Below are 27,192 nucleotides of genomic sequence, written 5' to 3'. Positions count from 1 at the left end.
CTAAATCTAACTTAAAGCTAGAATATTTTGCATTAAAAGCACAGGTTTGCTGTTTGATGGTTTTCATTGCCATAGGTAAGCAGCATATTAAATTTGTTCCGCTGCTGGGCCAAGATATTACGGACTGGCATATTGGGTTGTTTCCATCGGGCCTTGAGAGTATCGTGCGGGTCTGATTGCTGTTTCCGGATCCGGGGTCTTAACGTGAATATGCTCATATGTTATTTAATATTCTGGTGTATACTCTTCAAAAACCTTCCTTGAGAATAGTATGGTGTTTAATTCGCATCATATCTATCCACCGTCTAAGCATGTTCACGACATGATCGTAGAATATTTTATTTTATTTTAACCCTTAGTCATTACACAAGCCTTTTTCTGTTTAGTTTTATCATCTATATTTTTGCCGAATAACGATTAACATTAGCTCATTTTCGTTTTCAGAACGAATCCCCACACGCTTCAGTGTGGCCAGTATGCTGTTCATGTCATGCTTCATCAGTTATATGTTGCGAGTCAACATGTCGGTTAACATCCTAGCGATGGTCAAACCCATCCAGAACGGTCCGCGGGCAAATGCACTGGTGGCCAACAGTTCGGCTCATGTGGTTGAAAACACTACATTTATAATACCATCGATTCCCGCACCGATAGATGTGAGTATAAATTATTAAAACAAAATAATTGTCATATTACAATAAAATTTACTTATTCTTAGTACGGACCACGTTACAACTGGTCATCACATGATCAAAGTGTCATTCTGGGTGCCTATTTCTATGGATACTTGCTAACATCGCTTCCGGCAGGAGTCCTGGCTGAGAAGTATGGCGGCCGAGCACTGGTCGGTTACACACTCGCGTTCAGCGCGATTCTAACGGCACTCACCCCATTGGCGGCTACCTACGGTCTGTGGACAATCGTCGCCAACAGAGTTCTGTTGGGTGTACTAGGAGTAAGTAGACAAACTTTTAAAGACAACACAGCCCATCGGGACCTTCTTTATAACAAGAACATAATTGTAAACATTTTTTATGACAAACTAGCATTTATTTTTGATGTTCTTAGAACTGCAGTTCAAATTAAGTTGCTTTTTCAACTCGTCAGGAACGTCCACATAAATTTTATCCTCTCCAAATTCCGCTATGAACCGATTTAGCTTTTCTACATTTACCGCATCACCGGCACTTGACCAAATTGTATACGTGACGTTGTTTGTATCATTCAAAGCAGAGTACAGTGCAAACAATTGTACTTGACTATTAGCAGCGATGCCTGCACGGATTGGGAACGTAATGTCTAGATTAACATTATTCTCTTTTATCGTATCTATCATTTGTTTAATGTCATCGTCTGAATACTGTCCTGCGTTTCGATCGTCTCCCCATTTGGTGGTCCACCCTATAGAAATGGCGACAGACGATAAAAGCTTCACGGATTGGAAGAAACGCTCCGGATCCACTGGAACGGTAGCTGTATTGTTGACAGGACCTGGCAATATATCTGCATTAATCCACGTTGTGAAACGTTGCGTATCATAGTACGATTGAATGATCTGAACCGATTGTTCGAACGCTTCGATGGATTTGAAATCCAACTTAATCCCTTTAACCCTGTTAGCATCCGCCAACTTATTAAATTCGTGTACTTGCTCTAGAAAACTTCTCAATGACAAATCCGATTTAGTTGCTGGAGGATGAGCCATGATTGGAATCAAATTGATATTTTCTACATCACTGTCCAAGTAACCCAAACCAATATCTGCTTCAATGAAATTGATGTCTCCTGCAGAGAAAGTGGAAAAAACGATGTTCAGCTTTTGCTGTTGGGTATTATCAAATGAAGTTTACCTTGCAACACAGCCGAAAGCAATTCGTTGCTGTTAACAGCATGGGCCCATGTGATGCAGGTTAAATTTTTTCCGGATTCCATGGTCGCGGTGAATTGACCTGAAAATAAAATTGAATGTGAACCAATCTAGCAGAACATATTGTACCTATATCACCGAGAATTATTAAACCACATAGAATGCGCAGCATTTCGCTCATTTCGTTATTCACTCAACTAGTGAACTGTGATTTGCTTCGACTTTAAAAATTGGACTCATGCAGAGTAATTTGCCCGCTCTGCCTAATTCCATTCTTACAACTGTTGACAGTTCATGAGACTGAGTAATACACCAATACAGAAATGCTAAACTGTTTGCCGGGCTGAAAATACATCTGAGCGAAACAGCTGTTTACCACCATACCAGTTCAGTGTTATAACTAAAAGGCAGTAAACAGAGAACAGCCGGTAACTCTCACAGTGCGCAAAATAGTCACACAACATAGGTAAAGGTTACCTAATCTACGGTGTGAGTAAACATTGAGCATAAATTGAGTTTGATTCCTCAACAAAGAGATTTCGTTCTATGAAATGCATAGCGTAGCGTCTATGCCAAATCATTGAAGACACTATCAAACTTGAACTGCTGTACTATCATCACCGGTCAAACTTCTCACTCGAATTCTATCAATTTCTAAATGCATTTATGTTTCGGTTGGTGTCAAAAATGTCTTACGTATTATTTCTTTACTCAAACTAAATTAGTACCTGCTCGACAGTCTTCTCAGCTGCTTAAATATTTTACATCAGACGCTGCTTTTTTATCGTCCATCGCTTCTGATAGCAGCAGTTAAATAATAACATCATCTTATCAGTAATTCAGTGGCGTTTGCGTTGAAATAAATTCAGCACAATCTTCTTTGTCACAAAGATTGTGGCTAGACGTTATCTGAGAATCTCATTGTAATTGTTTACAGCTCAAAGACTATACACTTATTACTTCCCTTTTCAACATATCATTCAACATTTGCAAAAGTTAATAAACTTTAATTGTGTTTGCGTTCTACGGTTCGATCGATATTTACATACTACATGAGCCTAAAAGGCTTTGAACTCAACATATTTTTTATGAAAAAACTTCTTTTCTGTGAGATAGTATCGATCTATAGTAGGTAATAAACTTATAACAGCAGTACAGGGCGTGAGGAATTTTTGAAGTAAACGACATGTTTTTTGAAAAAATATTCCAGTTTACGCGATAAATGTTTTGCGCTCCATTGCAATGGTTTCCCTCTCGATAATTCGAAGGATTGATATCATAACAGCTGAGGGGCTTTTTATTTTGTCTAATCGGCTTGCTTCAGCACCGTTCATGAATTAACCTCCGCGTAGCGCTTACGACCTATAGCCAAGGTTTTTGGCCATTACCGATTTCCTGAGTCATGGGCCTTATTGAACTACCTGAATTCATTTTAATCATTTTCCACTTCTTTGACCCTGCACTGAATTATCTTTGCACTTTTACCGACCGTATTATTTTTTAAGTTTGTTCCGGCGCGCAATTAAAACGACGGCTGATCAATTACTATCTTGTTTAGAACTCTTTACGTTTACTCAAAACTGTTTCTTTACATCTGATACCTAACTGTATAAGCTATCCCGTGTTGCCCGATTCATCTGAATCACAAGAAATTCCAATTTGAAAATTACTATGGGAAGGCATTCCTTGCGAAACCCTCAAGTGCGCGTAAAACCCCGCATCTTTTGATTTAAACATTTACAAATCATGAATTTAGTCTAACAATGGCACATTAATACTACAAAGCTGACACTGACTAAGCTTAACTGTAGTAAATCTAGAACTTAAGACTAACACATTATAACATTCGCTGAAGTCTATTTTTGAAAGTAACACTTGATTCATTGATGTCAAACAATTCAAACACATTATTAAAGACACTACACATCCTCCTTATGGGTTCGTCATTTTCAGTGCGTTGGAATGGAAGACGCAGGAAGTGTCGTGATCTCAGATTTCTGTAGGGCACATTCACGTTAATTTCAGACAGAATATTTGGCGCGTCTATTTCGCCGATCAGTAATTTTCCCACAAATACGGTCCTGGACACATCTCTTCTCTTTGCCAGTGCACTGCAGTGTGTCAATACCAAGTAATTGGCATCAATTGGCATATGGTTATAATTGATCAGGATTACACCATGGGAATGATCTTAAAGCATAACGAAGAAACTTGGCCTGTACTGATTCAATTCGTTTGGTCCAAATGTCAGTGTAGGGACTTCATACTATAGCTGATGTTTCCAAAATAGAACGAACTAGGGAAACATAAAGCGATCGCAAGCAAAACGAATCGGTAAACTCTTTGGCTATTCTCATGATGAAACCTAGGTTCTTGCTAGCGTGCGCAATTATATGAGAGTAGAGGTGCCTGTAGGATAGTTGTGAATCAAGCAGTACACCTAAATCCTTGACTACCGATACTCTTTCGAGATTTTCTCCGGATATATTATAGTTTCACGAAAACGGATTTTTTTCCCGCGTGAAAGAAATTGCAAGACATTTTAAAACACTTATTATCAGTAAGTTAAGATTACACCAGTAATTAAAATTATTTAGATGTTGTTGCAGTTCTCTACAGTCTGCTATAGTACGAATTACGCGAAAAAGTTTTAAGTCGTCAGCATAGATAAGTTTACAGCCTGGTCGAATGACGTTGCAAACATCATTGAAAAAAATTGAAAAAAGAAGTGGTCCAAGGTTGCTCCCCTGAGGCACACCCGACAAGCTAACGAAATTGTCTGACTCGGTGTTGCCTAGCTTTATGCAGAGTGTGCGGTCAACGAGGTATGATTTCAGCCACTTGGTGAAATGGTGTGATGCACCAAGATGTTCAATTTTGGCCAAAAGAATGGTGTGATCAACACGATCAAAAACAGCCTTCAGGTCGGTGTAAATAGTGTCCACTTGCATCACGTTCGCCAATTTTTTAATACAATTAGATGTGAACTGAAGAAAGTTAGTAGTGGTCGATGTACCAGGGTAAAAGCCATGTTGGTCTAACGAGATATATGTCTTGAACTTACGAAGTAGAACGTTGCCGACGAGAATCTCAAATAATTTTGATCCAGCGGATAGTGAGGTTATTCTTCGATAGTTCGTTACATCGTGTTTGTCGCCTTTTTTATAAACCGAGAACATAACAGACTTCTTCCAGCACTCAGGAAATACCGCTTGCGAAAGCGAATTGTTCATCCTCAACAGTACGCAGAGCGCGATGGTACATTTTTTCACATTTGGCTGGGATACCGTCAGGACCAGTGGAAGTTGAAGGTTTCAATTTTGTGGTGGCCTTCAGTACATCTTCATCAGTAAAACATAAGCTACTCAGGTAGTTTATCACGTTATGAGGAACGTCGTGGAGGGCATTCTCCATTTGAGCTGTATTTGCAGTAGTGGAACTGAATACGCTTGAAAAGCGTTTCTTGAATAAAGAACAAATACCATCAAGCGTTTCCGCGTTTTCATTCCCAAGAAACATTTTGGTAGGAAGCCCACTTACTTTTCTTTTACTGTTTATAAATGACCAGAAGCGTTTTGGGTTTCGTTTGAGCTCAGATTGGGTGCGTAGTAGGGGAGGACCGTACAAGACGCTCCAGTTGGGTAAGATGGCCCATGCTTTCGATTCCTCAAAATACTTACACAAGTGGCTTTTTATGTCGAAATTCTTCGCTTTTTTCATAAAAACCCAGCTTCTCTGCAGTTCTCATATAAAAAAGTGTGCCATATTGACAAAAATACTCAAAAAACTGTGCAATTGGCTGTGGCTCTGTCCAACATGTAATTATTCATGAATTTTATTTAAGCTTTTATGATTAACTGATTTGTAAATAATACAAAAAACTATGGTTCCCCTACCCTTTACACTTTTGGAAAATATAATACTATGAGTATTTGTTTCATTGCGCTTCTCACTTCGCGTGCTGATTTCTGCTAGTGGCATATTAGCCTACTGCTTTGGAGCATACTGACCTTTGTTGTGGTGCGTTTTGGTCACGGGCTTGTTTGGCGGCAACGGTAATTTTTACCAAAAAAGACATTGAAATCAAGTATTTTATAATAAACTTCGTCATAAACATACAATAAATAGGTCCTACAATTATCCCACACGTTCAATGTCGCTTCGAAATGACAGCGCTTCAACTGTAAATCGCGCAAATGCTTAACTGGTGCGTTTTGTACAATCCTCCCCTACATGCTGAGAATAAAGGAAATGATTGTAGATTTTATAATTTTTGCTTGCAGTAGTAAACGAAAGTTTAGTCATTGCGTTTCGTCGTTTGACGTATCTCCGAAGTGCCGCTGCCCTTAGTCGTCTTAGCTCACGAAGATGTCGATTAGACCAAACAGGCTTTCGCCGGGGGTGTGGTGCCGGTACAAAATTACAAAATTGCTGTTTGAGCGTGTGCGAATATATATCAACTAAACTATTGACGTCAGGTGCGCGGCATAACAAAGTTTCCCAATCGATTGCAAGTAGAGCCCTCTGATGTCCATCAAAATCGGTTTTAAAGAAGTTGTATTGTTCAGTTTCAGACAACTCTTAAAAGCGAACTGGCTGCGTGCAAGCTAATGAGACAGAGACCGGCGGGTGATGAGCATCAATGCCAACTAATGGGTCGCATGCTTAGGCAATATTGCAGTTCAAAGAGGATTCATCGTTGACGAAAACGAGATCAAGGATGCGATTTCGAGTGTTTTTAACTGTGCTTATTTGAGACATGTTGAGTAGAGACATCCCATCCAATAGTACAACACTGGAACTATTAAAATTCGAATCAGAAGGATCTGCAAAGACGCGACCAGAGTGGTGCCTAGTTGATTATTATCACCGCATGGAAGGTGAATAGTATGCGTTTGAAGTGAGTCCGTGACAGCAAGCACTGAGTCGATATGATTTTGCATCACAGAGGCGTTGTCTGCGATATCGGGGGGGATATAAACAACGCCCTTCAACTACAGCCTAATAAATGTGTACGCACCGACCAACGAGAAACCCAATGAAGAAAAGGGGGAGTTCTATGAGCTCCTGGAAAAGACATACAATGAGTGCCCAGGACACGATATAATGATTGTCATCGGAGATGCAAATGCACAGGTCTGGCAGGAAGTCTTCTTCCGCCCCGTAACTGGTAGGGAAAGCTTCCACTCTACTACGAACGACAATGGCCTAAGGCTTGTTAATTTTGCTGCAGCTAGGGGGATGGCTATCTGTAGCACTTATTTTGCACGCCGGAACATACGTAAGCACACCTGGATGCACCCGAATGGAGAGCTTTGCTCTCAAATTGACCACGTTCTGATTGATGGACGGCACTTTTCAGACGTTACAGACGTTAGGTCGTTCAGAGGACCGAACGTTGACTAGGATCACTATATCGTAGTAGCCAAAATTCGCGCCCGGCTGTCCAACGTGCTGAAATCCAAGGCAACGAGGAGGATGCAGTTGAACGACGTTACAGACGTGAGGTCGTTCAGAGGACCGAACGTTGACTAGGATCACTATCTCGTAGTAGCCAAAATTCGCGCCCGGCTGTCCAACGTGCTGAAATCCAAGGCAACGAGGAGGATGCAGTTGAACATCCAGTGGCTATCAACTTAAGGAGTGGCAGCAGAGTACTCGCAGAAGGTTGATGAACGGATTGAGGAAAGAGTTGAAGGGAACCTGAATGAACAGTGGAGGCACATCCACAGTTCGATCAGCCCTACAGCGCGAGAAGTGTTGGGTACAACTGCGGCAGCTGCGCCCAATGAGTGGTTTGACGCTGAGTGCCAGCGAAAGACGGAGGAGAAGAACCGCGCCAGGGGTCACATGTTGGCCACGGCTGTGACTCGTCAGAGCATGGGTAGATATCGAGATGCAAGAGCCGCTGAAAAGAGACTCCATCGCCGGAAGAAACGACAGCATTGGGAGCGTACTCTTGCGGAGGTGGAAGGTTCCTTCTCCAGGCACGATGCGAGGAGCTTCTACAAGAAGGTCAACGGAATCAGGAATCGAAACGTGTCAGCCCCTGTCATGTGCAACGATAGGGAGGGGAACCTGATAACCGATAAAACAGAGGTGGCCAGGCGTTGGAAGGAACACTTCAGTGTGCTGTTGAACGGTGAGGGAAACAGTGGAGTCGAAAGGAACAGGATGACTATTGAGAATGATGATCAAGCTGTGGATCCACCATCCATCGACGACGTGAAAAAAGCAGCTAAACAGCTGAGAAACTGCAAGGTAGCCGGGAAGGACGGCATTCCCGCCGAACTCTTCAAAGTCGGGAGCGAACAGCTGTATCGTGCCATCCATCGGATCATGCTGAGAGTGTGGTCTGATGAAGAATTGCCCTCGGACTGGTTGGAGGGTCTCATATGCCCGATCTACTAAAAAGGCCATCGCCTGGACTGTAGCAATTATCGGGGCATAACTCTTCTCAATACCGTGTACAAAATTCTCTCCCGCATCCTGTTCCACAGACTGAGGCCGTTGCAGGAAACCTTTGTTGGCGAGTACCAATGCGGTTTTCGAGGGGGACGCTCCACGACGGACCAAATGTTTACCTTGCGACAAATCCTTGATAAATTTCGAGAATACAACTTGCAGACGCACCATCTGTTCATAGACTTCAGGGCAGCGTACGATTCAGTCAAGAGAAATCAGTTATGGCAGATTATGATTGAACATGGCTTGCCAACAAAGCTGATTAGGCTGATACGTGCCATCCTTGAAGGTTCTACATCAAGCGTCAGGATTGCCGGTGAGATATCGGACTCGTTCGTGACTTTAGATAGTTTGAAGCAGGGTGTCGGGCTGTCGAACTTATTGTTCAACATCGCATTGGAAGGTGCTATACGGAGGGCTGGTGTGCAGAGAAACGGCACCATCATTACGAAGTCGCACATGCTTCTCGGTTTTACGGACGATATCGACATCATTGTTATCAACCGTAGAGCTGTAGAAGAGGCCGTCGGACCTCTCAGGAGGGAGGCTGCGAGATTAGGGCTTGTCATAAACTCTGCCAAAACGAAATACATGGTGGCTGGCAGAGTGCGTGGTAGTCCGTCGGAGGTTGGTGCTGCGGTGGTGCTAGATGGGGAAACATTTGAAGTAGTCGACGAATGTATTTACCTGGGAACATTAGTGACATGTGACAACGAGATTAGCCGTGAGATAAAAAGGCGGATAGCAGCCGCAAACAGGGCCTTTTACGGACCACGTAACCAGCTAAGGTCCCGCAGTCTGCAAATCCGTACTAAACTTGCACTCTATACACTGATTTTTCCGGTGGCTCTCTACGGCCATGAATCATGGACGCTGAAAGAGGCTGATCGGCGAGCTCTTGGTGTTTTTGAGCATAGAATTTTGCGTTCAATCCTTTGCGTTCAATCCTTGGTGTTTGGCGCAGACGCATAAACCATGAAGTGTACCAGACATACAAATCGGCGGATATAGTCAAGCGGATAAAACACGGCAGGCTTCAGTGGGCTGGGCATGTAGCGAGAATGCCGGATGAGCGTCAAGCGAAGGCTATATTTAGCAGGAATCCCGATAGAGGTCGTCGACTTCGAGGTAGACCCCGCACTCGTTGGATGTGTGCTGTCGACGAGGATGCACACGAAATAGGTGTTAGGGGCGATTGGAGGATAGCAGCCCAAGACCGAGGGACATGGCGACGTATTCTGGATTCAGCACTGGATCGATAATCGGTCTGTCGCCTTAAAAGTAAGTAAGTAATATACAACGCCCACACAAATGTTAGTGTCGTGTGTGCGAACGTCCACCCATAATTGTTCGAAATCAAATTCGAGACTAGATCTTCGCCTGGGCTGTAACCTGTTTGATACAGCCACGAGGACCCCGCCACCACGAGATTTACCTGTACTTGCTGTGTTACGATCGCTGCGGTAAACTTTGTACATTTGTCCAAAAAGCTGAAGGGAACTAATTTGATCATTTAGCCAGGTTTCAGTGAGGACGACGATGTCATGTTCGGCATCCGAAACAGCAACAAAAAGCTCATCTATTTCCGGTTGCAATACAATGGCCCGACATCAACGCAATACTCAGCAGTACAATTTGCCTGAAAAGCGGATCGATTTTCAACGACGGCAGAATCCGAGCACCTAGCTCCTGAAGAACATATACATTCTTGGTGTTTACCTGGGGAAAACAATCGTGGTGTCTATGCTCTTTCATTCGCAGCGATGAGCGAGTTGCGTGCTCGCATTTATCAGGCGTCATAATCTTTGTTTCATTTTTGTCATTGGTACATGGTATCTTTGCGGAATTTGTACTGCAGGTTGAGCTATGGGAGATGAGGATTTCGTGATATTTCAACCGAAGACATCGGAAATCTGACGGGTGTGAAACTAGATCGTAACGCAATGCCTTCAATTTATCGATCGTATTGCGAGCAAAATGAGTGGAAGCGTTGTCTTGGTAAAAGAGTACTTTTTCTTCGCCTCATCGACCATTTCGTCTTATTTCCAATGTCCAGTCGATACAATGATGTATAACATTGTTTATTGGTTATCTCACCATGTTTAAGGGAGTCGATGAATGTTATGCCTTGTGACTACTAAAATAAACTGCCCAACAGTCTCGACTACCAATCGAAGAGCGTAGTGGTGGAACAATGATTCATTCTCAATCGATCAAACTCAATGATTTATAATATAATTCTCTCTGTCACGTCGAAGATTTTCAGGTATAAACCAGGAGGCGCCATCGTGGATTTCAAATGGCGTCAGAAGCTAATTGTCGGACTCTGGGTAGAACGTATATATCTCAACGGTTTTTTCTTGGTAAGAAAAATAGGAGAGGAAAGTGAAAAAGCGATTTTTCCCAGTTTAGAGTTAACTTTTGTCGTATAGGAGAAAAAAAAGAAGATGATGACTACGAAATGTATAAGAAGTCAATAAGTTCTGGTGTTATCCAAAAAATTGCTTTTTCTTGACGAAAATTCCTGGGACTCGGGACTAGGACACTCTGACAGCCTAAAATTTTTTCAAGTCTTAGCATGTCGATGTTTTTAAATGTTTCGATTCCTACAGCTTCATGAACTACTACCTGTGCATTTTTTCCATCCATCGAAACCGGGTTTGTTTATATAAGGTTACATCCGTAATTCGTAGAAAAAGGAAATAAAAGTGTGCCACAAGTAAACGGTTACAGGACTATAATTTTAAATCAATTCAATTATAGATAATATTTTTCGAGATCCCGGGATGCGAATTAATTCATCCTTGGAATTACGCTCTAGCTCAAGGTATCCTTTGGGTCGCTATCCTAAAATTTGAAATAGCATCTGTGGTCAGATACTGGCCTCTAGTTGGACATCACCTCGTTTGTGATTCTTCGTCAGTGGAAAATATGCAGCTTGCGTTCTTCCGCACACGTAAAGTTTAGTATCGAGTTTCACTGCTTGATTACAAATCAAAAATTGTACAACCTGAGTACAATTGAGCTTGAACGACCTCGATTTTGGTAGTTGCTTCGCCGTGATACATTCTAGCTAATGATACATTCTAGCACAAAGAACCATCGTAAGATGGCCAATTTGGGATTAGTTTATCATCTCAAATCTGCAACACTTCAGTAGCTTCCAAGGCCAGCGTCACCTCATTTCCCCGAGTGGGTAGTAAGGAATAGAGAAGGTTCATGAGTGACAATGGCTTAGCCGGGAGGGGGGGGGGGCATTGCGACCTACTGATACCTGAACATAATTTTACGAAAAATCGGCATCAACAATGGGGTGCAAATAGAATGTTAAGGAGAAATTAGATTTTCTAATTTCGTTCAGTAATAATGTTTGCATTAAAAAATGGACTCGAGCGGGGGCCTAGTGTGGTTGGTAACGTCTCGCCAACCACGCTCGACGCCTGGGTTCGTATCCCACCGCCGACATAGGTGTCGATGGTTGTGAGGTGGCGTGATCCACTCACAACCAACCCAACTGGTCTAGATTAAATCCTAGCCGACACCGGGAGATTTTCTGAGGCGAAAAATCTCTGGGATCACGCCTTCCATCGCATGAGGAAGTAAAGCCGTTGGCGCCGGTCCGTTAATAAACGGGTCGTGAGTTAGGGTCCTGGGTGTGGAGTCGCCTCTCTGGGCGTCGGTGATTGGCCACAACAGTGGTAGAGCTAGACCGACGGTGAATAAGCGAAAAAAAAATTTAGGACATTTTTCGGTTGGTGATACATAAAAACCAAGACAGATAATTGATTTGAAAGAATTTCTCATGAAGGTAATTATATAAGCTCACTTGCAAAAGCAATTTCACGCCCTTGCGAGTGGCTTTCCGGGAGTTTACCGGAACATTCACAATGGTGGACGAAAACATGCGTGTAGGCATGTTTTTGAATTCTTTCGTCGTTTTATTTATCTATTCCTCCTCAATTTTCGCGTCAAAATGGTTGGAGTCAGTTTTACGCTTCTGGTTTGCACAGACACTCTGGATGGGATGCAGCTGGGGAACGTTGGGTGAGTTGGCCGACCTGGGTACCGCATCAATTTTCAGCCGCTTCATCTCCTCCAACGTTTGCATTGATTAGTGGGCCGACTCCAGATCCGGCCAGAGCACCGTGTATTCGCCCGAATGGTATTTTTAAATGTACGACGCAACTTCCGGCAGGCACTTCGTACTATGAACTTTCCCGATCACGGCCAGTACAGAACTTCTCGCTGATTGTCAGCAACAGCAGTACCTTCTTTGGGAACTTGGTGTGTGAAATGAATTCCATCTCAGACTCACTTCCTTCGTGGGCCAAAGGAAAATACGGAGTGCCCTGCCAGTCGTTGACATCCAGGTGAGATAGGTCTCGGCGTCCACCACTACCATCACGTCGCGATTCGCCGGTGAAATCGACTCGAGCATCTTATTCAGCCGCCGACACTGAGTCATTGCCTGCAGCTCCGAGACCAATGGACGGGACTGCCGCTTTCTGATGTCCATGTTCGCCAGGTACTTTTGCACTGTTTAGCCGGTTGAACCGACCTCCCGATCAAGCGTACGCAGCGATGTAGCCACTTCTCCCTCGGTCTTCCTCTTCAGCATTCTTTAGAGTTTTTTGTCGCTAGAGTCGTCGGCCGTACGGAACCGGTCTATCTTTCGATGCTCTGATTGTAGTCCAACAGTGCCAAGATGTTGTAGATACCGGAACAAGCATAACTGATATCCCTTTTCCGTACGATGTTCGTTTTCGATGCGGTGGGTTCTTTGATCGCGCACACTTCTCAAAGAAGTAGCTTCACTATTTTCACCATATCGGTTAGAATCTGAGTCAATGTTTTTCTGCTGACTCATGGGTTACTATGATTGCTGCTGCATGGATAGTTTCGTCAATGCGTGTAAAGGTAAACCCATGAAAAATCGGCATTTTTGGAACAATTTTGTCTTCGGACTTCTGATGAGGTTCCACTTACAGTCGTGAAAGTCTTACATTTTTGACTAATCTAAAAATGCACAAGAGTAGTTCTTTAAGTTTCCGGAATCGAATTTTTGTTGATAGCAAATCTCTTAGAAATGCATGCAATATCGAGGTCTGATGTTATTTCATAAAAATTTGTTTGAAAATAAAAATGATCAGGGACATGGTAACTTTTGTGTTGGAAGACTCGAGCTACATCAGAACACACAAGATATCAAAAAACTGTAACTTTGACCGCTTTAAGGCTCTACTTCCCGAAATTCTATTGAGCTCAAATTTGGCATGAGAAATTTTTACGAGAAAATATTGTTAATCTTTAGAACTATATCGTAAATAAAATTTAGAACTCTATCATAAATAAAATTCTCTATTGTAAATGAAACAATTGGAAAAATAATCCTTTTCCCTGAGAAACTTCACAACGGGACATAAATCTGTAGATTTATAACCTCTCGCTCAACAATTTCCATCAGAAAATCTGTCGCTCGCAACATTACTTTTTTTTGGTTTTGTCCGATAGTTCCGTGTGGGTAAGTACCCACATTGATATTTTCCGAGTGGGTACTACTACCTATACTACCCACATAAAATGCAGGCCCTGGAGCTTCCGCTACCGATAACGGCACTGGCTACGTTCTTACGGTCGGTTAAGGAAGGAAAATAAGATATGTTACAATCGCTTTTTTACCAGAGATCGAGTTTAGCTGTGTCTCTCTAACGGGTGTTACGAAAAGGAAGTACACTTTTGATACCGTGATGAGTGGCGGATTTTTATACTTTTACCCTTTCCGCTACGCCTAATCATACTGCTCTTCTTTACCGAGCCTCGTAAAGTACTCCTCCGTTGCATGGACAGATATGTATTCTTTAACTGCGTGTTTTGAGACTGACTTTTTTGGAGTTAAGCGTGAGGGAGAGGTAAAAAAAGAAGGATGGAGAGGAGCCTGAGAATAAACTGCCATCGAATGGTCTGATTCTATTAACATTCGAGCTCGTGATCATTCGCCTATCAAAGTAGACTCTGTTACCTTGAGGCTACGAACTCCACTTATGTACAACCTGAGTACAATTGACTATTGAAGATAAAGCGTATTGAACTGAATTTTGTGACAGTTACCTACAGTGTTGTTAGTTTTGCTCATAACAGCATGCAACACCTCAAATGAGATTCTCGTTGCTACCGATATCACACACTGGAGTATTCTAAATTCTAGCTATTGATCGTTCTTTTTCGCTTTCTTCCTTGCTCTTATTCGCTCTCGAAATCATAGGCACACCCTGCGTCTACTCCCCTACTCGCTTCACGACCAGCCGAAGAAAATTGTTTCAAAATGCATTGCGATGATTACGGAGGGACATTATTTCGAACAGGGTATCGGACTACTTTGGCAGCTTTTTACTACGGCTAATTTTCCACTCTCGGCTGTCGGTGCACGAAACAAACCCGGGTAGATGAAAAAAGTATTTTCGTTTTGGGGACATTTTTTCATATCGAGCAATCTTAGTCGAGTACTCCTGTTCGCAAGTAGAATCTCGCCTACCCTTTTACAGTGGCGAGTAGGAAGACAAAAGAGTTTTTGCGTGCCGGTGCACGTTAGCTGCTGCTCTAGCGAATGCGTGAAGAATAAAGAGTATCTGGAAAGCGTATGTGCAAAAGACTTGAGAAGCGTAGCATATGCTTCGTTCTCAAGCAAAAAGAAGGAGAAAGATTTTGCTTTTCGCTCGCTTTGTAACGCTGAGCACATAATTGGCAAAAAGTATAAGCGCAGGAAGACGCCCAAGCTGAGTTCCAAACTTGTGTAAAGTTTTTTGTAGTAGCAATTCGTAACCAGATAGCGCTACCAGTGGCGCCAGCCTCGTACACATGCGAAAAAAATATATTGTAGCGATATGGTCACCAGACGGCACTAGTGTACGAGTGATTTATAACGGAAAAGTTGAAAAGTTACACGGAATTTTTGATCAATGTTGTTCTTGCTTGAATGTCTGTCTGTGCTATAAGTGTTCATTAATGGGAATACGCAATCAGGAAATATTTTTATAACATTAAAAAAAGGTTGCAGACGAAGCCGCGACCGCAAGGTTAAGCATTTGAAAAAGAACACATTTCGTCCCCTTTTTTGTTCTTAGATATTCATTGTATACCCCTTTAGCGAAACTTCCTTGGAGACGTTGTTCAACGTCAAAAATCACAATCCTAGATTCTGCTATTAATTCCTTAAAAATGTGAAGTCTTTACATTTGCTCACAACCACAGCATTTTATTGAATTAGCGAAGGAGTTGCTAGCCGATTTGGCACGAAACTTGTAAATAGTTACATATTTACAAACATAGTTTATAAATACTTAAAACACGGCACAAGACAATCGCTGTACACAAAATAACAGAAGCAGAACAATAATTTCACTATCCTGTTTAACTGATAGTCGCAATTAAATTGCCAAATAGAACAAAATCATCCAAATGACCTTACAAACCAGCCTGTTGACTCTGTGTACACGTACATATATGTATAAATAAAATCGTCTGGTCTAACTAATTTTACGTAACCATCTTTCCACAGGGCTTTCTATATCCAGCACTCCACCAGCTAATCTCCAAATGGGCTCCACCGAACGAGAAGGGCAAATTTGTATCGGCGCTGATGGGAGGAACCTTCGGGACGGTTATCACGTGGCCACTGGTTGGTGTTCTAATCGAAACCTTTGGATGGGCGTTCGCGTTCTACGTCCCAGCTGTGCTAACTACCATCGTGGCATGCTGCTGGTTCATTCTAGTAGCAGACTCACCAAGTCAGCATCCGCGCATCAAACAAGAGGAGAAAGAGTTCATCGAAAAGTCACTCGGTGCTGCCGTATCCAAGCAGAATTTGCTTCCACCGCTGGTGAAAATAATGACCTCGGTTCCCTTCCTTGCTCTGCTGGTGCTGCACTTCGGTAACCTTTGGGGGCTGTATTTCCTGATCACGGCTGCCCCCAAATTTATGAGTGAGGTACGCTTAAGAATACTTAATCCTTGGGTAATGTAAATTCTAACATTTGACCTTCAATCGCTACAGGTTCTCGGTTTCAAGTTGGCCAAGGCAGGATTCTTGGCGGCTCTACCATACCTTGCACGAGCGTTAGCTGCATTTGGTTTCGGCAGCATCGGAGATTATTTGAGAAAGAAATCGATAATCTCCGTGACAGCCATTCGCAAATCCTTTTGCCTTTTCTGTAAGTATTTTTTTAATATGGACCTGCGAGACTAACAGTCATTTAACCAAAACTGAGTTTCTATTGAACGTTTTTGTTTGTTGCAACTGTACATGCAGTCCTTAAAATGCAAGTAGACCAATTGTGCAACCATAGCATTTAATCACATAATTGGAACCTCAAATTCTACTCATAGTACAATTCAATACAAATAGATCCATTCAGGCGATCGTATTAGAAAATTTCTCCATCGGAAAGACACCTGACATATGATACCTGACACCGACTGGTTGTCTTCCATCAATCATTCCGTTACCTGGCGCGCCCGACAAACGATCGGAATTTGCACGAGCGCAACCGCAAATCGTAAAACACAAAAATCATTCCATTTGCACACGAGCGGAAAACTACTAGCAGCTTGACCATATGGTAGAAGCAAAACATCGTAATCAAAACGAAAATACAAAACCACTTGTTTCGATGTAAGCCATCAAACCGTAACTTGCCAGGCTAGGACCAAAACCGGAGAATCATGTTACCGGCAAAAACCCGCCTATTCGCATCGTGACCGTGCATGACGGGAGGTTGACTCTAAAAATATAACCGGTATTTAATGAAGGCTCCTAGTTTTGGCAAATCCGATATAATTTGCAAAAGAATGCAGCGTGGTTTAGTCTTTCACAATGCCATGTTTTACATTGACCGTACACTTGTCACGTGTTTTTTTTTTTTAACAGCTGGTCGTGCCGGTCAATGAAAAGAAGAAAGAGTTTGAATTGCCCCAACGAAGTTTAACCTTCTCATGACCATGCGTTATTTGGCACCTCTATTATTTGAAAATTTTTGTTAGGTTCTGCTAGATATACACTTATGTAAGTTCTTTCATTCTAAGGTTTTTAAAAAACACTTGGATTCTTAAGGCATTGATTTTTACTAAGTATTTTAAACTACTTACGTCCTAAGACGAGAACAACCTCTACACACTTCAAACGTTTCACTGGAACTAAAGCTCCTGAAAAATTAATATAAGTTCCCTACTCATCGATGGATTGGATTACTGCTGCGTAAGGATTGTTGGCTCCGCTCTGCTGCCGTCGCTGCTGTCGTTGTCGTCGTTGCTGCTACCAGCTCGGTTCTGCTGCGTCAGGGGTAACAGGGGTACAACGTCCGTTGGTGGAGTTGTCGATGTCGCCGTGTTGCTATGCTGGAGTCGTTCTGGATGCCGGTCGTTCACTTGCTGCGTCAGGAATGTCGGGTGTCCAGTTGTTGCATCAGAAATGCCATATGCAAGGATTTGCCGTGTCAGGAATGGTGCGTCCGGTGTTGGTGTACAGTAATGTCCATAACTTCCCCCGCCTTAGATTGAGACGTCTCGGGTCAACTTGTTATGATGTGCTGCTAGGTGTCTGGATATGGATGAAATCTCTAATACCTCGTATTTTTCTACTTTTGCAAATGTAAATAGTAATTATGATCAAGGATAATATGATAAGGCTCCCAAGATCAATCGAATTGTATTGATGATTAGTAGTCTCCAAAAGGTTGATTCTGTGCCGGTCATTTGTTTGCAATAATTGCATTTCTTCCACCGGGTCCGTCTTTGTTGAGGTTTTGTTGACTTCGACGAAATGAAGTGGGATAACGTCCAATTTAGTTTCGAACCTAAGTGTCTTGCTATCGTAGTGGGTACCTCCAATGTTAATGGAACAGTTGAAAAATGTAATGAAGAACGATCCTGTTAGGTTCTTTGGTCCGTAGCCACAACTGTTTTGGAGTGTTATTGGTTTTATGACGTTCGTTAATAGAATGCCATTGTTCTCTAAGACTCTTATTTCTGGTTCTTTGAAGCTATTGCTGATAAATGGACATCTGCCAGGGTTTCCCCGCAATAATTGATGATAGCATTGGTTTTTCGTAACGTTAACCAAGTTTTGACTGTTGCATTAAATGTTTTTCTCGATTTGAATGCATTTCTCGTTTGTTAGAAATGATTCCGACTCGCTGATTATAGCGTACGTTCCATTGACCTGTATGACTTTTTGGTCAATTGGGACGGTTTCAACTCGGAGTAGTTGATAATTTCCGATTTTAAATTTTGGGATTTTTACCGCGAGTATGATAGATGAACCATTATGGAAGGTTGAAGGTTCTAAATACTCGTAAGTCTGATCATAACTACTGATTTCAATGCCTTGTGAGGTTAAGAGTTCTGTTGCAAAATCCAATTCAGTGGGGTATAGTAATGCTTTTGATACTACGCCCAGCCTGGAAAGTTGAATGAACTCGAAGATGGTTTCTAGTTGATAGCGAACGTTGTCCATATTAAAAATGATGTTCTGAAGATGTAGCATGTGTTGCCAGTCTATTGCCCTATCTAAATTTAGTCTAGCCTGTCTAATGAATCTGTTAACTTCTATCGCTTGATGAAATGCTTGTTTTGTCAAATTATTTAGTCGTTTTTCAAAAAGATCGTTAATCTTCACTTGTTCATTATTCTCTGTAATTAAAACATTATTTGAATGCTTCAACGTATTAATTTGATTGCTCAAAGTTATAAAATCTTGGCTATCTAGATTTCCTGTTATGGATTTTACTATCGATCCTAAAATTTCAATACTTCGTTTATGTCTTTGTCTTGGAGTCAAATTTTGAAATACTACTTTAGCTTGCCTAACCTTTTGTTTTAAGAGTTCGGTAATTTCCCTAACTTGTGGGTTTTGTTCTAATTCATTAATGGTTGTCTCGTATTGCTTTAGAATAGTATGGAATGCAAATAGCTTAAATTCATGGATAAGGGTATGGTAGCCCTCCTTAATGAATACTTTACCGATTCTCAAAGCGAATAGTCCAGGGTGATTGTTTAGGTCTGTTATCTCTAGGTGTTGTGTAGGGTTGGGGTTGGAAGTACAGATGAAAGGAATTCCAATGGATATGATGATGATGATGATTATGGAAGGGTTGATCGTCTTGGTCATTTTGGTGTTGCTAAAATGAGATAAAAAATTGGTATTAGTAAAAAGTTAAGTTTTTCGTTTTCTTTTAAGTTTAGACTTGTGAATTTTCCTATTATTTGTGTCTAAAACATGAGTCTCTTTGTTTTCCATGATCTTGTTTTCTTTGTATCGCTCTTCGTGTTTTAGATTGTTCCTTTTTCGCTCGTACACTGTCTCGTTTTCTTGGAAATGATCGGGGTCTTCTCTATTTTTGTTTGCTTTGGCCAAAAATCTCTTTTTGTCCTCTATTTGCTTGGCTGCATAGATCCTGTATAGAGCTTCCTTTTGTCTTATCCTTTCGTCAAGGTCTGTTGGGACTGAGTCTCCATCTTTTATACCAAAAAATAATTCCTTGGGTGTCAATTTCGTTTGTGAGTGGATCGAATCGTTGTAGATTGATACTGCCAGGTTTATTTTCGCAGTTTCGGTCAGATTTTTCGTGGATTCCTTATTGGATAGTATGTTGTGAAGCTCTCTCAAGGTCATGTGAACTATTTTTATAGTTCCATTTGAGGAAGACTGACCCACGCTGGTATAATGGTACTGTACGTTATTTTCCTCTAAGAACTCTTTAACGGCTGTTGAAGTAAATGAAGCTTCCTGGTCCATTACTAAAAGAGAAGGTTTTCCTAAATTAGAAAAGAAATGTGTTAATGCCTTTAATATGTGTATAACATTTCGTGATTTTAAAGGAATAGCCATTGACATTCTGGAGAATTTGTCACATACCGTAAGATAGTTTTTGTTGTTTATTATGAATATATCCATATGCACGATCTGCAATGGTTTTGAGGGAATTTCTGTAAGTTGGTATTTCTGTTTATACGGGTGTCTCTCATATTTCGATTTCTGACAGAGTTTACATATATTTATAAATCTAGTGATTTTTCCTTTCATACCAGGGAAAAAATAAGTTCGTGAGATATGGGACTAGGTTTCGTTTATTCCTCGGTGGTTTCCATTATGCTGATTCTGTATGATCTGGTCTTGTTCTAATTCGTCGGTTACGTCTTGTAACAATTTTTGAGTCCAGAATATTCTTAAAGTCTTCGCTCTTGAGAAATAATTTTTGTAAATTGTTTGTAATTTTCCTAAGATTCGTTCGTTGCAATAAAGTCCAGTAGTGTGTTTCGTAGATGTGTATTCTTTCAAAATATTTATCAGTACTGCAGGTCCGAAGTTCATTTTCCTGATTGTAAATCTGTGATAATTTCTAAAAATGGTTTCAGATTGTCTACTGTCTTCGTTACTTTCTTCGAGAATTATTTGGTTCCTAAATTCGTTCAGAGGTCTTTCTGTTGATGGAATAAAGTCATTGTCGTCTGTGTCCGCTGAATGTTGAGTCATGTCATCGTCTTTCGCTGAATTGGCATTAAGTTCGATTTTTTCTGATTCTAAAGTTATTCAAGAGAGTGCATCTGCGTTTCCGTTTAGGGTACCTTTCTTATATTTGATATCAAATTCTAACTCTTCGAGGGCTAATTTCCAATGAAGTAGCCTTCTGTTCAAATCATTTTTCTGTCTTAACCACACCAAAGGTTTGTGGTCAGTTCGGATCTCGAAATGAGTGCCAAAAATGTAAGGCCTGAAATGTTTCGTTGCCCACACAATTGCGAGAAGTTCTTTCTCTGTAGCCGAATAATTACACTCAGTTTCATTTAACGTCCTAGATGCATAGGCAATGGGGTGTTCCTTGCCGTCTTCAAATTTTTGGGATAAAACAGCGCCTAAAGCGAAGTCGCTAGCATCTGTTTCCAAAATGATTTTTTTATTGAAATCTGGATATTTCAATATTGGATCTGTTGTCAAAAGATGTTTACAATCATTAAAACAACTGACAAACTCTTCATCATGGATAATTTTTGCATCTTTTTTCAAGCATTTTGTAAGAGGCTTGGTCAATTTTACGAAGTCTCGAATAAATTTTCTATAATAACCAAGAATTCCTAAAAAAACCCTTGATCTGTATGGTGGTTTTCGGTATTGGCCAGTTTAGGATTTTTTCAATTTTGTTTGGATTGGGTCTTATACCTTCTTGGGTAACTATATGCCCTAAAAATTCACATTCTGTTTTTAAAAACTCGCATTTATCGAGTTGGACTTTCAAATTCGATTTTATAAGTCTTTCCAACACCTTGTTAAGGTTTTCCAAGTGTTGCTGGAGAGAACTGCCAAAAATGATGATGTCGTCTAAGTAGACAAGGCAACATCTTCCAATTAAATCTCCGAGGATATGATTCATGGCACGTTGAAACGTTGCCGGTGCGTTCTTTAACCCAAAGGGCATTCTGATGAATTCAAAATGTCCCTTGTCTGTACTAAACGCGGTTTTTTGTCTGTCAATTTTTTCAACTTCAATCTGGTGGAAACCAGATTTTAAATCAATTGTAGTAAAATAGACACTTCTTCCTAATTTGTCTAAAATTTCATCGATGTTCGGGATGGGAAATTTGTCGTCGTCTGTCTTCTCATTCAGTTTTCTATAGTCGACCACGATTCTCCATTTTTTCCTGCCACTTGCATCGGACTTTTTTGGAACAATCCATATAGGAGAGGTCCAAGGAGAGATAGAATGCTGGATAATGCCGTCAGCTAGCATCTCATTAATTTGCCTTTCTACTTCTGCTTTGTGGATGTTGGGATATCTGTATGTTTTGGTGTGTATAGGAAGATCGTCTTTTGTTTTGATACTATGCTTAATAGCAGTAGTGCAAGAGAGTTTTTCATCTTCACGATGAATGATATTGGAATTCAGCCGGAGTATTTTAAGAAGTTTTTCCTTTTCTTCCATATTCAAATGCTGTGTTCGTATAAGGTTTTCCAGATTATCTAATTGATTTGAGCGTCCAGAACACACTGTAGAACTCGAATGATTTATCTCAATTAATTCAGAGACTGGCAATGTTTCGGCTGGAGTTTTCCAAAAAAATGTTACGGAGTCGCCTAAATTTGAGGCAAGTGCGCTAATGTAGCCATTTTTCGCGTGGTATAAGCCAGAGGGTACGATAGCATCTCTAATTTTGATGTCTTTTCGTAAAAATACGTTACCATTTTTTTGAGAGACTGGTATTTTAATAATTGTAGCTGTGTGTGCACTCAAAGTTACTTCTGGTGGTCCCATTTGTCTGACTTGTAAATTAATGGTTTTCTGCGGGAGTATTAATTTGTGGTTTGTCACGTCAAGTAAAGCTTCTAGCTCTGAAAGCGTTTCGTACCCGAGAATACCATCAAAAAATTTATGAAATTTAAACAAATAGAATGCAACATTTTTTTCGAGACCAAAAATTTTTGTTATAAATTTAAATTCAGTTCTATGTTTACCTTTATTATTTTGAATGGTGAGTGGTTCACATGGTGTTCTTTTGGAAGTTGAAATAAGATCCGGGGAAATAAAGTTCTTATTTGACCCACTGTCTATTAGAATTTTAGCTGTTTTCCCCTGGGATAAAGTTATTGTGACGAAGGGGAGACCGTTAACAGCGTTTATTTCAGAATTTTGTCTGTAATTGCCACCTGAAAATTTGACTCTTCTACTTCGCTGACGGAATCATCACTATTGATAACTGCTGTGTCATTTTCCTCTTCATTTTGAGCATCGTGATTGTAGATTCTATTTTGGCGTGATCTAATTGACGGATCAACTTCCATCGGTGTCACTTTTTGTCTGTCTGATTGAGCTTTGAATCTTTGTGAGCCACTAGCGTTTTTATTGGAATCCTCCTGTGGTTTAGAATTTTGTCTGTTATGTTCTGAATTTTTCCTAAAATTATTTTTTGAAATTTGTTTGCCAGATTGGGGAGTTTCAGTAGATTTCCTGGTATTTTCTGCGTTCTGGAATTTACACAAGAACGCATAAGCTGTTTCAACGTCAGAAAGCTGAGCAGCTTGTGCATGTCCAAAATAGTATCTGTTTAGACCGTTTATGAAGGCGGCCAAACATTCTTTTTCTAGGAAATGATTTATTCCTTCCCAATGCCTTTCGTAAATTTGCTCCCTTCTAGCGAGACCCTTCATATTTTGGAGAATCTCTTTTGTTTTTTTGTAGTGAAGATGAATGTTGTCATTCATTTTCAGTGACCAGAGCTGCGTCTGATACGTAGCGATGTCACTTTTGTCGCCATAAACACTTTCCAGAATTTCGGCAACACCTTCAAAGGTTGTTGGGTTACCGTTTACGCAAATAGTATCGCGGGCCCTTCCATCAATCTTGTTTATAATTGATTGCTCGTAAAGATTCATTACTTCTTCTGATACGAGGTTTCTGAATAAATTTAACGATTTTCTAGCTGTTGCGAGCCAGGACATGAGTTGTTTCTTGTTTCCGTCAAATGGAGGAATATTCTTCACAGGGTCTGGGATTCTAAAGAAATCATCAGCCCGTCGATTCTCCTCTGGGGGAGCAACCGGTTGTTGCAACTGTTGTTGCTGCAACTGCTGTTGTTGCTGTTGGAGATTATTATTGTCCAACTGGAGAGCGCCAACTCGCTGCTCCAGGTTCCGAATAGAATCAAAAAGCACTTGAAGGTTTGCTGGTTCCATTCTTCTTGAAAATTTTAATGGTTTCACCTTTGGTATTGGATTGAATTTAGGCATAAAAATTTAGGAAATTTAGGAAAAAGAGTAAAATTACTCACGGTTCTCTCGTTCTTGAAGGATTGAAATCCACCGTTCCAGGTTGGCACGAGTCACCTACGTGTTGAGGGATGGCGATTGATGATCCTATTCGCGGAACGACACTGCCGGCCTGACGATGTCACGAGTTGGACACTAGATCACTCAAAGTCACTGATTTGGAAATTTTCCACGTATCGGGTATTTCCACTAAGCACTTTAACTGTCACTAGTCAGAGTCACTTTGCTTAGTCGTAGAACGAGCCGTACGACTGCGCCACTTATGTAAGTTCTTTCATTCTAAGGTTTTTAAAAAACACTTGGATTCTTAACACATTGATTTTTACTAAGTATTTTAAACTACTTACGTCCTAAGACGAGAACAACCTCTACACACTTCAAACGTTTCACTGGAACTAAAGCTCCTGAAAAATTAATATAAGTTCCCTACTCATCGATGGATTGGATTACTGCTGCGTAAGGATTGTTGGCTCCGCTCTGCTGCCTTCGCTGCTGTCGTTGTCGTCGTTGCTGCTACCAGCTCGGTTCTGCTGCGTCATAGGGTATCAGGGGTACAACGTCCGTTGGTGGAGTTGTCGATGTCGCCGTGTTGCTATGCTGGAGTCGTTCTGGATGCCGGTCGTTCACTTGCTGCGTCAGGAATGTCGGGTGTCCAGTTGTTGCATCAGAAACGCCATGTGCAAGGATTTGCTGCGTCAGGAATGGTGCGTCCGGTGTTGGTGTACAGTAATGTCCATAACTATACATATATGCACAAGACTTGAAAATAATTAATGCATCAACCTTATGTTTCATGTAAAAGTTTGATATTGTATTTCGTAATCATAAATTGAGGTAGGTATCATTCTTTTCTTTCCTAATATGGTTCTCATAATCCAATCAGAAAAATCGCGGTAAAATAACATGTTTGATATAATATCTGTACAATCAATACTATCTTGTTAAAGTTGTTGAATCAGTTTCATTATTGTCATGCGTAGATTTCCGTTTCATATGAGATCGATTTCATTTCCGCAAAAGTAAAGAAACTCACAATTTGATGAAATATGGGTAACCTTTTTTATGTTTTTGTACTTTCTAATGATGATAGTCACTAATTAGAAACCCCACGTACAGTATACTAAAACCTACCCGCCAACATGAAGCTCAATTTGCTTACAGACTTCTGTTCACGACATATAAGGAATGAAATTAAATTGGCTTCTCATTGCAACCCAAATAGCTCTCTTAAAGTTTCTACATGAACATGAACGATAACTACCTTAGTACCTTCCACAAAGAGGCTAAAAATAGCCTCCACAAGATTCAAGAGACGGAAAATCAACCACCAAAGAAATGCACCGCCATTGGCAAATTGCAGCATATGTGCATGAAGTGTATTAATAACCTCTATGATTAGTACCGATGACTGTTAGCCCCTCATAACTGGCCGGCCCGATACGGTCGCTCTAGTGCAAAAAATGATAGACTAATTTCACTTTAATTGCAGCTCACATAATCCCCGGTCTATTCCTCGTGGGGCTGATCTTTGCTGGCTTCGACCCGTACGTGTGTGTCGCCATAATCACTCTGTCACTGGGCTTCAATGGAGCCTCAACCATGACTAATCTACAGAACTCCCAGGACCTGGCGCCAAACTTCGCCGGCACCCTGTACGGAATCATCAACTTTGTCGGCACGACCAGCGGCTTCATTACACCCATGCTGGTGGCACATTTCACCGCCGAACGGAGCACTATGGACGAGTGGCGTTACGTTTTTGGAATCGGTGCCGCGGCCTACATCATTCCGGCACTGGTTTTTATCCTGTTTGGATCCGCCGCAGTACAGAAATGGAACGAGCCGAATCAACGGCCAAAAGATGTGCCCAAAGATTCCAGGGTACCGGAAACTTTTTAACATCCGGCAACTGCTGGCAGTCTGCTGCCTGGTGCAGGGCTGCTCCTCGGCTATGATCCAGTCCGTTCAAAAACAAGTCAACTTCGCATTTGTACATACATTTAGCTGAGTGTGTTAGGAAAGACACACCTCGCAAGAATCTCATATCTAATGATAGTCAACTAGCTGTTAGGTGAGCAATCGAAGAGTATTATTAGCTAGGGATGTAAATATCTTGAATTGGTGATATTTCCTCTTTCTGCAGACATGTTAAATTGTGCAATTCAGCCCAGTAAGGTGCAGATAATGATACTATTTATGTTACGAGCTTTGAGCAATTATGCTTGAACGGTAAAAGCAGGCAAAATAAAACGATATGCAATTCGATTAAATAACGCATTAATGTGTCAACGCCGCAGATTGATGACAGTTTCCCTCGAATAAAGTTGCGAATCACCTTCCCCTAGCCTTTCAAACAGTCGATAAGTTCAGCAATACTAGTTACATTGACATTCGCTTTTCGATCTTGATCTGGAAACAATTTCAACACTGGAAAACACTATTACTTATTGTATTAGTCCTCGTGTTATCTGCCCAGCTCCGATACACAACACCAAGCCATAAGTTTTCCACCACCTTTTTAAAATTGCTATCATAATTACCTGCAGTTGAGTTACGTGCCAACTTTTAGATAGAAAACGCCTAAATGCAGACTACGTAGCCAACCTATCACAGTGGGTCAGCTAAGGTACACTATTGAATGTATGTTAGGGTGGGACAAAAAATAAATGTTAGCTCCCCTGCACTTTGCGTGTTCCTTATGGGTCCTAAAACAACTGTGTAAATTTTCAGATCGATCGGTGGAACTAAATTTTTTCGCCCGATTTTTAAAGTTTTCATGCAATTTTATATGGGAAAAACCTCTTTTTCAAAACTTATTCTCTACAGATTTCCGGTTGGCTGCTAAAAATATATCGATACATAATATTAGGTAATTTTCTCGGAAAAAACTCTTTTGAAGACCGTAAGGCGCTTCGATGCTTATATGAAAAGTTATTCACCCCAAACTGATTGAATGTCTGACAAACGGCTAACCATTGAATTTTTCCAGCAACACTGCTACAGCATGTTGCTATTGCAAACTTGCTTAAGGATAAATAAGAATTTTGCG

The 27,192-nt window shown here is 41.0% G+C and overlaps 2 protein-coding genes across 3 annotated transcripts in view; one reads left to right on the top strand and one right to left on the bottom strand.

Moving 5' to 3' along the window:
* The window catches only part of LOC129723013 (sialin-like), a 51,470-nt gene extending 24,905 nt beyond the window's left edge, over window positions 1-26,565 (top strand). For both annotated transcript variants that reach the window (XM_055676933.1, XM_055676934.1), the window contains exons 3-7: window positions 445-656; window positions 719-955; window positions 15,888-16,316; window positions 16,383-16,539; window positions 25,633-26,565. In XM_055676933.1, the coding sequence (XP_055532908.1) occupies window positions 445-656; window positions 719-955; window positions 15,888-16,316; window positions 16,383-16,539; window positions 25,633-26,042 (1,445 nt within the window). In that variant the 3' untranslated portion in view covers window positions 26,043-26,565. The remainder of the gene's footprint in view (window positions 1-444; window positions 657-718; window positions 956-15,887; window positions 16,317-16,382; window positions 16,540-25,632) is intronic.
* LOC129724714 (protein FAM151B) lies at window positions 1,043-2,300 on the bottom strand. Its single transcript, XM_055679846.1, has 3 exons — window positions 2,006-2,300; window positions 1,851-1,949; window positions 1,043-1,785 (listed from the first exon to the last, which is right to left on the bottom strand). The coding sequence occupies exons 1-3, from the start codon at window positions 2,046-2,048 to the stop codon at window positions 1,043-1,045; spliced, it is 885 nt and encodes a 294-aa protein (XP_055535821.1). The 5' UTR covers window positions 2,049-2,300.
* Window positions 26,566-27,192: the final 627 nt, after the last annotated feature.

Source organism: Wyeomyia smithii, chromosome 2, assembly GCF_029784165.1.
Source record: "Wyeomyia smithii strain HCP4-BCI-WySm-NY-G18 chromosome 2, ASM2978416v1, whole genome shotgun sequence".
Taxonomy (NCBI): domain Eukaryota; kingdom Metazoa; phylum Arthropoda; class Insecta; order Diptera; family Culicidae; genus Wyeomyia; species Wyeomyia smithii.
The sequence above is the reverse complement of the archived record's forward strand: the minus strand, read 5'-3'. Positions and strand labels throughout refer to the sequence as shown.

What these genes read in the sequence shown, in the direction of transcription:
- LOC129724714 (XM_055679846.1), bottom strand. Translation starts at nt 2,048, where the DNA reads ATGAGCGAAATGCTGCGCATTCTATGTGGTTTAATAATTCTCG. An exon ending in ATGTGGTTTAATAATTCTCG is followed by an intron (nt 1,950 to 2,005) that starts GTGATATAGGTA and finishes TTTTATTTTCAG; the next exon opens with GTCAATTCACCGCGACCATG. An exon ending in GCTTTCGGCTGTGTTGCAAG is followed by an intron (nt 1,786 to 1,850) that starts GTAAACTTCATT and finishes CTTTCTCTGCAG; the next exon opens with GAGACATCAATTTCATTGAA.